Source organism: Alnus glutinosa, chromosome 10 (assembly GCF_958979055.1).
Source record: "Alnus glutinosa chromosome 10, dhAlnGlut1.1, whole genome shotgun sequence".
Classification (NCBI taxonomy): Eukaryota; Viridiplantae; Streptophyta; class Magnoliopsida; order Fagales; family Betulaceae; genus Alnus; species Alnus glutinosa.
The window spans coordinates 12,061,289-12,076,164 of NC_084895.1; the positions used below are offsets into that span (position 1 = coordinate 12,061,289).

The window sequence follows — 14,876 nt, forward strand, 5'->3', positions numbered from 1 at the left end:
ATTATTTTGGGAAATGTGTCACAATCTCGTGGGATTGTGACATATCATTTGGGAACAAACTTTTGAAAAAAAATTTTGGAAAGTCTAGCGAGAATTTTTAGGCTCTCGCAAGAATATTGGACTCGGTTGTACATTACTCAAGAATTTATAGTCTCTCGCGAGAACACCGAGTCCAATATCTACAAGATTGGGCTGCATGTCGTAATGTCCTTCAGCCCATTCAGGACCAGCCATGAGCCCTTGCCTCTCGTCGGCCCCGGCACAACACGTTGGCCGAAACCAAGAAACCAGGCAATCATTCGAAACTGGCAACTTCAAAGACGAGAAACTTGCGTTGGAGCCTAAACATGTTGCATTGGCCATTTGGGTACGTGAGACTCCATTCATTATATCAATGAGAGAGGCCACCAACAACGACTGTCAGGGTCATGATCATCCTTTCCAACCCAACCTCTGCCGCATTTTCCATGGCCTTAGAAATCAAGAAAAGCCTTCTTCAAGGCTTCAACTCCTTCAAACACCTCAAGCATGTCCACGCCCGCCTTCTACGCCTCGGCCTCGACCAAGACTACTACCTCGTCAACATGTTCTTGCGTCAGGGCTTGCATTTTGGTGATACCCATTACTCGCGGCTCGTCTTCGAGCAAGCCAGAGAACCCAACATTTTTCTCTGGAACACGATGATCAGGGGCTTGGTTTCCAACGAGTGCTTTTACGATGCCACTGAATACTATTGTTTGATGCGGAGAGAGGGATTCTCGCCCAACTGTTTTACTTTCCCTTTTGTTCTCAAGGCCTGCGCGAGGCTTTTGGATTTTCAACTGGGTGTGAAGATTCATACCCTTGTCGTAAAAGAGGGGTTTGACGACGATGTTTACGTGAAGACTAGTTTGCTCTGCTTGTATGCTAGTTGCGGCTATCTGGGACATGCACGTAAGGTATTTGATGATATTCCGGACAAGAATGTTGTGTCTTGGACTGCAATCATTAGTGGGTACATTGGTGTTGGTCAGTATAGAGAAGCCATTGACATGTTTCGGATGTTCCTGGAGATGAGTTTGAGGCCTGATAGTTTTACCATTGTTAAGGTCTTGTCTGCTTGTACTCAGCTAGGGGACTTAAGAAGTGGAGAGTGGATTGATGGATACATGGCAGAGATTGGTATGGGGAGGAATGTTTTTGTGGCTACTTCTTTGGTGGACATGTATGCCAAGTGTGGTAACATGGAGAAAGCCCGGTCTGTCTTTGACGGGATGGTTGAGAAGGATATAGTTACTTGGAGTACCATGATTCAGAATTATGCGTTGAATGGGCTCCCTAAAGAAGCCCTGGACCTTTTCTTCCAGATGCAGAGAGAAAATTTGGAACCCGACCGTTATGCAATGGTTGGAGTGCTTTCTGCTTGTGGGAGGTTAGGAGCACTCGAGTTAGGGGACTGGGCTAGTCAGATGATGGATAGAAATGAGTTTTTGGCGAACGCTATTCTTGGTACAGCGTTGATTGATATGTATGCAAGATGTGGGAGCATGGTTCAAGGCTGGGAAGTCTTCAAAGGGATGAAGGAAAAAGACAGAGTTGTCTGGAATGCCATCATATCCGGGCTTGCTATGAATGGACATGTCAAAGCTGCATTTGGACTGTTCGGCCAAATTGAGAAAATTGGGATTCAACCTGATGGAAACACTTTCATTGGCCTTCTCTGTGGGTGTACCCATGCTGGTCTAGTTGATGATGGTCGTCGATATTTCGATAGCATGAACCGCGTCTTTTCCTTGACTCCTACAATTGAGCATTATGGATGTATGGTGGATCTTCTTGGTCGTGCAGGTTTATTAGATGAAGCTCATCAGTTGATAAAAGGTATGCCCATGGAGGCCAATGCAATTGTATGGGGAGCCTTGTTAGGTGGATGCAGGCTGCATCGAGACACCGTGCTAGCCGAACACGTACTGATGAAACTCATTGAGTTAGAACCATGGAACTCGGGAAATTATGTTCTCTTATCAAATATTTATTCAGCAAGCCATAGATGGGACAAAGCAGCGAAGCTTCGGTCAAGAATGAATGATAATGGGATCCAAAAGATACCAGGGTGTAGTTGGATTGAAGTAGATGGGGTTGTTCATGAATTTCGTGTGGGAGACAAGTCCCACCCCTTATCAAAACAGATATATGCAAAACTAGAAGAATTAGCTATGAAATTGAAAGCGGCCGGCTACGTTCCAAGTACAGATTTTGTTTTGTTTGACATTGAAGAGGAGGAAAAGGAGCATTTCCTTGGCTGTCATAGTGAGAAGCTAGCTATTGCATTTGGTCTAATCAGTACTTCTCCAAAAGATGTGATTCGAGTGGTTAAAAATCTTCGCGTCTGTGGTGATTGTCATGATGCCATTAAGCTGATTTCGAGATTTACTGGAAGAGAGGTAATTGTTCGGGATAATAATCGATTTCATAGCTTTATTGACGGTTCATGTTCATGTAGAGATTATTGGTGAGACTAGATATAAAAGGCTAAACCTCTTTGTATTTCCTCAAAGATATAAATTTGTTACATTCACCAACGAGGAGAAAACTGCTTACTGTATTCTTTTGTCAAAAGAGAGCCATGTAGATTGTACAATTTTTTGGATGATTAATAATGTTACTCTAATACTTGCATAGGATTTGTTCAACTGCTCAATGGGACATTTAAATGCATCATCTAAGCACATCATTAAATATAGGGTTAAATACAATTCAACCTCAAAGTTGTCGCCCATTTTCAATTTGGCTGCCAAGTTTAAAAATTTGCAATATGCTTCCGCAAAGTTTCCAAAATTGTCAATGTCGTCATTCCGTCTAACTTATCCAGCAAACAGATGGAATTTTCGACACATGCGTGTCACGTGACTTTTTTTATGCAAATTTGTCCGTTTTACCCTCACTCCAAAATGTCGTCGTTTTCCTTTCCCCATTGGTATACGCATCTTCTCCAAAACGTCGTCGTTTTCCTCACGTGCATCACGGCAAACCAGATCACGCTGGAGACACCAGGCCACGCCGACGACAACCAGACCACATCGGAAGTTAATCTCGATGAGAATAATTGTTTAAATTAAAGTGCGTTCCATAAAGGAGCTCTTCACCGTCCAGAACCCTGACCTGCATCAAATCGGAGCTTTGGAAGTTATTTTCGATAGAGCGCAGTTGAAGAAAGCCTACCCACTGAGTCCCCCGCTGTTGACAGATGACCCAGGAAGAACCCCATGGTTCAGAGTGCAAAACCCTGACCTTCTTCATCAGATCGAAGCTCTAAAATATCACCCCATTCAGTCCTTCCTGGATCATGCAACTTTTCTGGGTTTGATCAGCGTCGTCAGCGAATGGCATACCTCTTGTCAGCCGGTCTACCTCGGTGACCCAGATTGGACTAGGGCTGAAGAACACGCCCTCCCCCTCCTCTGCCTCTTGGACCTGCAAGGTCAAATCGGTAATTTAACAAGCCTAAATAAGGGTAAAATGGAGGTGTTATGACTAAAAAAGGCATGTGACACGCACATGGGCCAAATTCCGTCTGGTTTGACGCCTGACGGATAAGGCAAATAGAATGGCGACATTGACAATTTTGAAAACTTTGTGGTAGCACATTGCAAATTTTTAGACTTCAATAGCCAAATTGAAAATGAGTGACAATTTTGGAGGCTGAATTGTATTTAACCTTTAAATATAGTCCTTTAATTATAGAAGGAACAAAGAGATGTTATACTAAATTTTTCAGTCAATACTATGGCATAACTGAATGAACAAGGCGGTGAACGACAAGTAGACTACCACAACCATTAGTCTGGCTGAACAACTGGGTAATTTGATAAGAAAGGGGATGGAAATCAGTTGAACCAGCCGAAAAGAAACTGTTCCCTATTTATTTTGATTTACATTTTACTGGCCTATGTTCCCCAAACCACCCGAAATACTCTCCCCATCTTTCAACTGGCTAGTAAGTTATCCTGCCTTACCAGATCATGAAATTAAAAACAAAATAAAAAAAATGAGGGATTGTTGGGGTGGTTTGGGAGTGGCTATTTGGTGGCCAAACCACCCAAAGTGCTTGGTTGTGCTACCTAGAAGTGGTGGTTCAAGAGTGCATACCCAAATCACTCCCATGGCCTTGAGGTGGCTCAGCCACCCCCTCTAACCAATCTATGGTGGCTGAACCATTCCAAAGCGCTCAGAGGTGGTTTGGCCACCCCCAAAGCTATGGGATAGTTAGAGCACTAGCAGCAGATGCTCAACTATTTTCCTTAAATTTAGAAAATAAAATTACATTTTGCTTCCCTATAAAAAAAAAAATACATTTCACAATAAATTTCATTCTTTTTCCCTATATGAATTAAATACTCTTTATTTATTCTTATTTTATTCTTTTTCTTACTTTACTATTTTTTGTCATTTTACTTTTAGCTACCCAATGATTTAGGAGAAATATAAGAAAACATATGTGAGTGATTTTTTTTTTTAACTTTTTTCAAATTCTCCCTGTATTTAGGGAATTGAACCATCTAAGGTATCTGCTACTAGTCCTCTTAGGCAAAATCACCTAGTGGTTGGTTCGGCCACCAAATAGGTACCCCAAACCATCTCAATAGACAATATTTTTAGTTTTTGCCTTGTTGTCATGATTTAGACCATTCATTTAAAATGAACGGCCAATAAATATCGTGTTGCACTACATGCATTGCGTAGGATCTCAACCCTCTTACCTCATTGCGGCATGCACAACTTGTCGGCCAAACCAAGAGTGGCAGGCAATCAATGGCAAGGATACTCGAAGATGAAAACTTGCAAAGAGCATTGGAAATGTGTAAACTTTAGATATAACTCATCCTTTAAAATCAGCTTACAAAGAAATGGTGTCAAGAGTTATATATATACATGATTAATAATTTAACCCATGTGAGACACAATAATCATATCATCTAGCTTAGCTATATGCGTCTCCATCCACAAGGCTGAGCTGATCATAGCCAGCAACAATGATATAACAAATCCAAACTTTACAACTCATAGCCAATCGAATCCAATGACATAATAAATTGATCAGCTCGCTCATATATTTACAAAGAAATATGATACATTTACAACCTCTGTCTTATGTATAACTCTTCTATAATTCCAACAATTTTTGTTTAAAAAAAAATCAACCATTAGATATGTCAAACAACAACAGATAAACATGATTCCGTTGCAACAGATAATCGTGATGCACCAGCAACAACAATTTATGCAGATATGGACAACGGTGCTACAACAACAGACTTATCTTCACCAACAAAGTTATCATTTTTTCCTCAAGTTGAACAAATTAAACAACATTACAAAATATTTCAAGCCAAACTTGGGCTCGTATGTTTGAGTAAAATATTTTTGGTTGGAAAATGTTTTTAGAGCTGTGTAAGAAAAATCAGCAAATATTTTTTATATTTTCATATAATTTAAGGAGCCGGGAGGAAGAAAGAGACGACAAAGAGAAACTACGGAGAAAGAGAATATTGTATGATAATAAATGACTTTCGGGTGGGATTGAGATTTACTGTAATTACCTGTCTATATATATTGCTTGCAACTTTAACAGGTAATATTGTGAGAGGATCCTTGTGTGAGCCAAAACTTGCTCAGACAGATATGCCTCATAAGAGGCTTCTTACAAGAGCCCGTCTGGAGGTGTGGGAGTGCAACCGAAAATGACTTAAGCATATAAGAAGTGTAAACCATTTTACGCCTCATAAATGTTATTTTTCTTAGTCAACTGAAAATATTTTCAAAATAATCAATATTTTATGTTGCGCCAAACCTCGAAAATAAAAAATAAAAAATAAATTATTTTTTAATAAATAGTTTACGCCAAAGACAAAAAAACAAATGATAACAAAAGGCAAAGGAAAGTGACATTAAGTGTGCCTACTTAAAACTGATCATAAACTCCAATTTATTCTAACTTTTGAATCCAAACCTGCAGAAAAGATTCAATTTGGACTATATATATATATTCAATGTGAACCATGATTTCCTTCCAAGCGATACAGACAAGGACAATAATATGATATTGTTTCCAAGCGATTCAAACATCCGCATGAGCCAAGCAAAGAAGACAAAGCAAATTAAATATAATAGATCAGAGGAGCTGAATCTAATGTAAATCTGGTGCGTAGAAATCTTAATCGGTGAATAGTGTTTGATAATAACATGTAGAGCCACCTAAGTACAGTGTTCTTTTAAAAAAAAAAAAATTGGATGATTAAGTTTTATGAGAAATGTTTTTTTTTTTTTTTTTTTAACTAGAAATGTTTCGTTTTTATCTTTTGATCGATGATCTCTATAAAAGAGATGGACAAATCCACCATTGAATATGTGGAACTCAATGTAAATCCTATTAATAATATATTTGCAGAGAAAAGTGATAAGATCGAGATAAAAAGGAGATGGATATGTATGAGGTCTCTTTTTTTACATCTCCGTACAATATTTTTGCACCACAAATATAATAGTTAATTTGCAAAAGAGAAGAACGTAGATGTAGAAAGATATACACGCGCGTACGTACCAGGTCTCAAGTTTTACTAGAAGGAAGAAATTAAAATAAAACTAGAGACAGCCCCAGAACCAAGGAACAATCCTAACCAACCATCTAACCTCAGCCATGCCATCTAAGTACGGTGTTGTTTTCTTTTGACTCATAACATTATATATACTTATAATGTTGTGTTGTGATTGTGCCGCGCGCACTCGGGTATTGTACGAGGGAATACTTAACGAGCTCATCTCTAACACAAACAATATTAATGGTCCATTGAAATTTAAAAATAAAAAATAAAAAATTAATGTATATCATATCTTTATATTTAGGTTTACGTGATATATTTTTGTATTACCCTAAGTAAAAATTTTGAAGGTAAAATTAATTTTATAAAAATACAAAAAATTTAGAAGAGATTTTAAAATTTTTGTAATATTTCTAAAATTTTGTGAAGGCCCAAAACCTTCCAAAAGTAGGGGTGGTTCCGTCCTTGCTCCTATATGGGCCTAAAACAAAATAAAATGATTATGCCATTTGCAGGAGTGTTTTTTAAGGTCAGATCTGTAATCCTTTGTCAATCAATTCTGCCCTCAGACGCGCCTCTTCACTATGCTCTTGGGCCTCTCTCCAGCATTGTTGTCTGCCCTCCATGCTCCTGCGCATGGCCCTCACTTACCAGCGCGTGGATCTCACTTGAAATCAAGTGTCCTCCACACACTGGCGTGTGACTCCTCTCCTGCGTGTGGTCTCACTGGCTCTCAGCTCCACTGTCCTCCTCAGCCGTTGCAGCTGTTTATTGGTGTTTTGTTATTTTCCTATTGTATTTCTTTTGTTTTTTTGGCTACCTTGTATGATTTTTTATTTTTTTTTTATTTATTTTTTTTTTTAGGATACTACCTCCTTACTTATTTGTGGTTTGATCAATTAGTGAAGACTTTTGTAACTAAATCTGTGTTGGTACCTTTCTCTTCTTCAGTCCTTGTATTGGACTCTGACAGTGCATCTTCAGCTTCAGCTTCCTTCCGGTGGTTGATGTTGTTTCCATGTCGGAGTTCAAATAAGTTCGTCTTAATCTATGCTTTTTTTGCTTTTATAACTGCTTTGTGCGGCCCTTTGAGATGATCGGGTCAATTATTTGACCAATTTTCTACCATTTGTATGTATTTCTACAGTATTTTATTTTGTGTTTGGTCTGTTGTTGGGAAGCCCACCACTTTTTTAGTTTTATGATCGTCCACTCTTTTTTCCTTAAATTACAAATTGCTCCTTCTGGTATCAAAATTAATTCAAAGATCTCTGTGGTTGGCTTAATTTATAAATCGCTCCCTGAAGTCAAATTCCATTAAAAAAATTAACAGATTCTGTTAAGCACTATGTCAGTGCCAATAAAATGGCGACACGTATCGATCATAATAAAAATATATAAATATATTAAAAATATAAAAAAAAAAAACTAAAAAAAAAAAAAAAAAAAAAAAAAAAAAAAAAAAAACTAAAAGAAAAAAAGGGGTGGCCCGAACCTTGGGTGCCCACGCAGAATCTGTTAAATGTTTTAACAGAATTTGACTCCATAGAGCGATTTGTAAATTAAGCTAACCACATGAATCTCTGAATTAATTTTGATATTAGAGGGAGCGATTTTTAATTTTGGTCAACCACAATAGTCAATAATATAATTTTCCCCATGTATATATTACTATACTAATCCACCTAAAGAGATAAATACAACATGCCCCCCTTAAATAAACATTACTTGTTCTACTTACGGTGTTTAGAGATGGTGGCAGCATAAAAGAGTGAGTAATGTTACACATACTCTCACTTCTTCACACCCATCTCTCCACACCATTAGGTGGTTTTTAAAATTACCAATGAGTAATGCTACACATCATCCCCTTGTCCTCCTTTTGTCACCTCAAAATTGATGTGGCTCTTAAAATTACCATTGGATTTATGATAGATTACCATTGAATTTTGATCCAATGGTGATTTTAAGAGCCACATCAATTTTGGAAGGATAAAAGGAGGACAAGAGGATGAAGTGTAGCATTACTCATTACCAATAGATTAAAATCCAATAAAATACATATCAAAACCGATAGTGATTTTAAAAGCTACTTAAAAGCATAAACAAATGGGTGTGGAGAAGTGGGAGTGTATGTAGTATTACTCTAAAAGAGTTGGGTGAGAGGAAGAGAGGAAGCAACCGGGTATTGGCTCTAGATTTAATTCTATTTTTCCATTTCTTTGGATATAATTTTCTGTTGATGTCTATGAAATTTCTTTTCCTTTGACTAATAATTATAATGAATCGCACAAATACAATAATAATACGAAACATATTTTAAACCTTAACAAAATAAGCTTAAGTAAAGGTTAAGCATCCTCTACATTTTCTACTCTACATAAACCCTAAAGCCTTATGTGCCGGACAGGACTAATCCATCCAAATAACAAAATAAATAAATAAATATAGAAGAAATTTTTTTCTTTTTTATATTTCGATCTTATCCTCCAACCCAATCTCAAGGCTAAATGCCCCTGAATAATTATTGTAACAGACAAAATTGCTAAGTATTATATTTTTTTTTGCAAGTAATAATTATTATAATAAACAATATATGCAGTTTGACTGTCATAAAAAATATTAGGTTGATGTACGTGCGCACGCATGTGTGTGTGAGCACGTAAATCTTTTATTTTATATTTTCTAAAAAGTAAAAGCCTTGGCATATATGGTTTCATAAATCAGCTGACTTTTTATACGAATAAATAAAAGGGTTTCTTCTTTTGCATAAATTAAGCGAGAAAAACTTGTAAAACATGCTGTTACACAAAAACAAGAAGAATTTTAACAAAAATGTTTTACAAAATGACGAGATGTATGTTCTACATGTGTGAGATTGTGTGACGTGCTATACAATATCTTTTTATGTTTCTTCTTTCATTTTTTTTTTTTTTTCAAAATTATTATTGGATATGTGGGGCTCATGTGTGAAATAACATGGACCCCACATATCCAATGATAATTTTAAAAAATGAAAAAAATGAGAAAAGGGCCAAATGAAGAAATGAATCATTTATGGCACATGTATGGTGGTAAAAGAGACATTTATCTTGTTTGAACATTTTTCTTCTTAAACTCAACCACTTATTTAGCCAATTTTTTTTTTTCAGAAAAAAAAAAAAAGAAAAAAAAAAAACAATGTCAATATCAAAAGGGTTAAATACAACGGCCCAATTTTTTTTTCCTTTTTCCTTTTTTACAATATGGAATCATCACAGTGACATTACAATTAGTCATTAAGCCAACATCAACCTAATACATCTCATAACATATGCATAATCTATCAGAGATAACATTGCAGCGGAAACTAAATTCATTAACTAAGAAGAGTAATACAACCTTAGAACCATACATCTGTTTATCTGTTTAAGAATTAATCAAAATATTAATTATATCAAAAAATGGCTACACAAAATAAATGTCACATGTGACACAAGTCATATACAAAATGCTTATACAAAAGACGGGCTATCCGAGTCCAACACACATACGACCAAACGCGAAGAGCCTCAGTCATAGTATCCCAAATACAATGCCACAGGGTTCTCATCGACATCTGCAATACCTGCAGCCAAAGTATCAACATTTACACGATCGTGGTGATAGCCACGTTCACATAGGTAAAAGTGAGTTAACCAACTCAATAGTACAAAACTTACTAAAGTTTTCACAATGAGGCAACTCTTTTATTTCTGCCGTGTGTTGTTGATTTTCATAAAAAGGTTTCGTAACCAATAAGGTAAACAATGGCATTTATAAGCGAAAGACAAGATTCTGCAATATACGCCCATTATATATATATATATATATATATATATATATATATATATATATATATATATATATATATATATATATATATATATATAAGGGAATAATTGACACTATATTTTGGCTTTATGCGCATACAAGTCTTTAAAACCTTTGGGGAATACATATATATGTATACTCACAAACATAACATCACAAGAAAGCAATTGATATAGTATAACAGCTATACACACATACACGTCTTCTAAACCTTTGGGGAATACAAGTGTACGTGTACACCCAACATTAAATCACAAGAAAGCATTCAACATAACGTATACTCCCAAACATTAAATCTCAATAAATCAATCAATATCATAACTCGGCCTCACACTCAGACAAGTCTTACGAACCTTTGGGGAGTACAGGTATACGCACATTCTAAATACATGATATCTCATAAAACACATATGCTATCTAGCCGATTATCATTATACATATTTTATGTCCTATTCAAACTCATATGCATAGTAATACATCTAGCATGTCACACTCCATCATATTATGCATGCCCTTGTTCTGTTTGTTGGTTCCTAGTGCCTACAGGCTTCAACCCTAGACCTTGTTTCTAATGTCGTGGGGCTTTATACCCACTAATCTTAAACATGCTCTGCCAATGGGCCTTCAAACTTGGGTCTTACATTCAACGTTCATGATTTCGTAATATACTCATGCTCTCACACCATGTAGCGCCCTTGATTTTAAATCCTAGAATATGGTAGACTTAAATTAGAATTTAAGGCCAAATGATAAGACAATAGTAAATCTGGAAAGAATTTGAGGACGATATGAATATTTATAAAATTAAATGTTCATTGATATTTGAGGTCTTGGATTTCATTTCTAAAAATTTTAAAGTAATAAGGAGATAAGGTATTATCAACAATTATAAAGAATATTAAAAGATGAATAAAAGGATAATAAGGAACATTATCTCTTTTATTACTCATTATATGTAATAAGGGTATAACTCAAAAGTTGAAGACCAATTCGGAGGAAATTTTCTCTAAAACAATTACCACAAGACCTTTTATGTGTGTAGAACCCATGGTAAAAATTTGGAGTCAATTGGGGCACGTTTAGGGCTCCAATTTGATTGGATGAGCTTAATAGACTTTAAACTTTGGGCAGGTCAAAAAATTGGTCAAATGAACTCCGTTTTGATCGATTCAAAATTCAAAGTACGCTTCTTGGAGTCCTCTATTTACCCTCCAATTTCATGATTTTTGGACTACGATAAGGATGCGAAAACACCCCCGGGGCATACTGCCCTAGGGCTAGACGAAAATGCCACATAGCAGTTCAAGGGATTGCTGATGAGTGCCGAATATTGTATATTTGGAGCCCTTAATTTGCATAAGTTAGGCCTTTAGCTTTTTTATTTTCTGATGCATTTTGTTAGTTTTGGCGTTTTAGCATTTTACAGGTCATTAAGTGAAATTGAGGCAAAAAGGCTAAAAATTCAAATTTTAAGACAATGCGCTCGAGCACAGCCCTGTTGGGCTCGAGTGCACGTGCCCATAACAGCCGTAAAGGAGCCTTCAAGCTAAGTGAGCTCGAGCCCACCCCTGTTGAGCTCGAGCGCGCACAATTTCCTTATGACAAAAATACTTCTTCCTCTGGTTTTGCAGAAGGTCACGCTGCTCTTGTGCTCAGACTTGTCTCTTGCAAGAGAGGGAACCCTAGAGAGGGGTAGAGGAGTCCTTTTACTTGGCCCTCAAACCCTAATGCTCCTCTATAAAGCCATAGCTATCCCCGCCTTGTAAACCAACGAATTAAAGCAATAGCTACTAGCTAGGCCATTTTCTCTTTTGTTGTAGCTTAGTTTCAGAAGCTCTTTTCATTTTGTAACTCTTTTCTTTTAAGTTTCCTTTAATTTCATGTTATTTCTTCAAGTTTTTGTGGTGTTTTTAGTCATGGGAAGTTAGAACTCTCAACTAAGGTTAAGGATGTACCTCACCATTAATAATACTTACACTCTTGTTATGCTATTCAAGTTTTCATTCTCTTTATTGCTTATGCCTTAGAGTGAATGTGCATTTATTGAAGTAGTAGGGCTATTAATGTGTTTCAATCGATGGATACATCGAGTTATTGGTTTGAAAGAGGCTATCCATTGTAATTTGTTTTTTAAATAGGTACAATAGATGATTTGATTTCAAATGTGTATTTTTTGTAATTTATTTTTGAATAGGATTCATTAAATAGTTCTAACATATATGGTTAAGTACTTGAATAACAATGCAAAGCTTAAATGTTCTTTGGGTGTTTAAATGGAAAACAAGAGTGTGCGTTGTTGGATTTGGTTTGGTGGATTCTTAAGCCTTAATTCTTTTTATATTTTGTTTTTCATCATCTTTAACTTAGTTGTTATTTTGCATATTTGAACCTCAACATTTGGAACTAGGTTAAAATGAGATTAGTTAAACAAGAAACTGATTTTTGACCATTTTTCTGTGGGATCGACCTCGCATTTGCAAAACTTATTATTGCAAACGATTTGTGCACTGCTTACGAGTTAATAAAATTTGCACAACAACTGCCATGACAGTACCCACGTCCAGCAATTGTTGGGCTGATTCCTTAGTGATATTTTCCAACTAATTTGTCCCATTTGTAACTCAGTTTCCATTCTTAGTTAAAACTAATGCAAAATTTAGTTAAAATGGAATTTGCTAGGATTGGAATAGATATTATTTGATTTTTGTAATGATTAAATTTTAGGATATTTTGTTGAAAGTTCTCCCACTTGGCCGGTCATCATGTGTGAGGGAGAGATGGTTTAATTTCATTCCTTTGATCATATGCCATGTTGACACGATTTCATGCTTCCAAAATTCTATAAATACCAAGCAAGCTCTTTCATTTCTTTCACTTTCATTTCATTTCAAGGAACTCTCCCAAAAGGCTTGGATATGTGGTGGGGATAGAAGAGTGGAAGTGAGGTATTTTCTTGATACCATTTCAAGAATGGTTCTAAAGCTTTGTTTGGTGAGTTCCTAAGCCTAGATGATGTGATTTTCATGTTTAAAGTTTGATTTTATACTTTAGTTTTTACTTTATGCAAGTTATGTGTTTTTAAGCTTTATGTGTTTATATAGTTCCATTTATTTACCGTATTGTCATTATGATACCCAAATCAAATGGGGTAACCCATAAAGATGTCATTACGCTGTCCAAAGTCCAAAAACATTTTTAAGCATTAGTTACACTAATGCTATTATGCTGCCAAATTTTACAGAGGATATAATTGTAAATATTTATATTTATGCCGTTATGCCCTCCCCATGTTTTTAAAATATTGTATCCATTATATATATAAATGGGGTTACTACATCCACTTTTATACAAAAAGAGTTAAGCTTTTAGCATACTAATACTGTTATAATACACATTTTACTTTAAAAATATTTTAGGCATTAACTATATAAATGTCATAGGAAAAAATGTAGTAATAATACTACCAATTTCTATATACTATTATAGTGTCCGAGTAGGGGTGGGCAAATTATCCGCCTACCGCCTACCGATCGCTTACCGAACCGAACCTCCATCGACCGCCTACCGACTCTACCGACTAATTTCGGTTCGGTAGTCAGTATAAAATTTTGTTCTAAAAGCCGGTTTAGCAATCGAACCAAACCAAACCGCCTTTTAAGCAGTAACCGAATCGCCTTTTATTCAAACCGATTAACTGAACCGACATAAAACGAAACGACATTGTTTTAGTAAGAACGAAACGTTTGATCTTCTTTCTTTCTTTCTTGTTCTTGTTCTTCTTCTTTTTTTTTTTCTTTTTTTTTTTCCATTAAAAAAATCAAAACGACGTTGTTTCATTACCCATGTTAACCAAATGTTAACCGACTTAACCGATCGCCTATTAACCGCTTAACCGACTTAACCGAAATAAATTCACCGACTGCATTCTGACAAAAGTCGGTTAACCGACCGAATTAACCAACTTAACCGCCTACCGAACGGACGCCCACCCCTATGTCCGAGTGACATTAGAAGACTATGGTAATTATTTTAAAAGCCAAAAGTGACAAGTATCAAAATAAGCTTATAGCGACTTTATACTAATTCATTATCACATGTACAAAATTATGTTGCAGTAATCACTTGTGTGGATACTTTTTGAAAGTTGTGAATAGTAAGTGCAAATTACTTATTGAGATATGATACTGATTTCTATAATATAATGATTGCAGATTTGTTTAAATGTATGCGTGTGAATGGAACAATGCATATTATGTATATTGTTGTGACTAATAAATATGTTAATAACAGAGCTGGTGAGTAGTATGGGGTGAGATGGCTGTCAATGGGACCTTAGGCTTTTAGTCGGCTGGGACCATAGGTTTTCACAACAAACAAATAAGCTTTATATGGTGGGAGTATCGGCTCCAAAAATATTTGTTAACCGAGTGTCGGCTCTAAACGAGT

At 36.1% G+C, this 14,876-nt stretch overlaps 1 protein-coding gene across 1 annotated transcript; it reads left to right on the forward strand.

Annotated features, from left to right (window-relative positions):
* Positions 1 to 267: 267 nt before the first annotated feature.
* LOC133880245 (putative pentatricopeptide repeat-containing protein At3g08820) lies at positions 268 to 2,612 on the forward strand. The gene has a single exon (XM_062319158.1). The coding sequence runs from the start codon at positions 429 to 431 to the stop codon at positions 2,493 to 2,495; it is 2,067 nt and encodes a 688-aa protein (XP_062175142.1). The 5' UTR covers positions 268 to 428; the 3' UTR covers positions 2,496 to 2,612.
* Positions 2,613 to 14,876: the final 12,264 nt, after the last annotated feature.

Bases quoted from the DNA above. Each gene is read 5' to 3' on its own strand.
- LOC133880245 (XM_062319158.1), top strand. From the start codon at position 429: ATGATCATCCTTTCCAACCCAACCTCTGCCGCATTTTCCATGGCCTTA.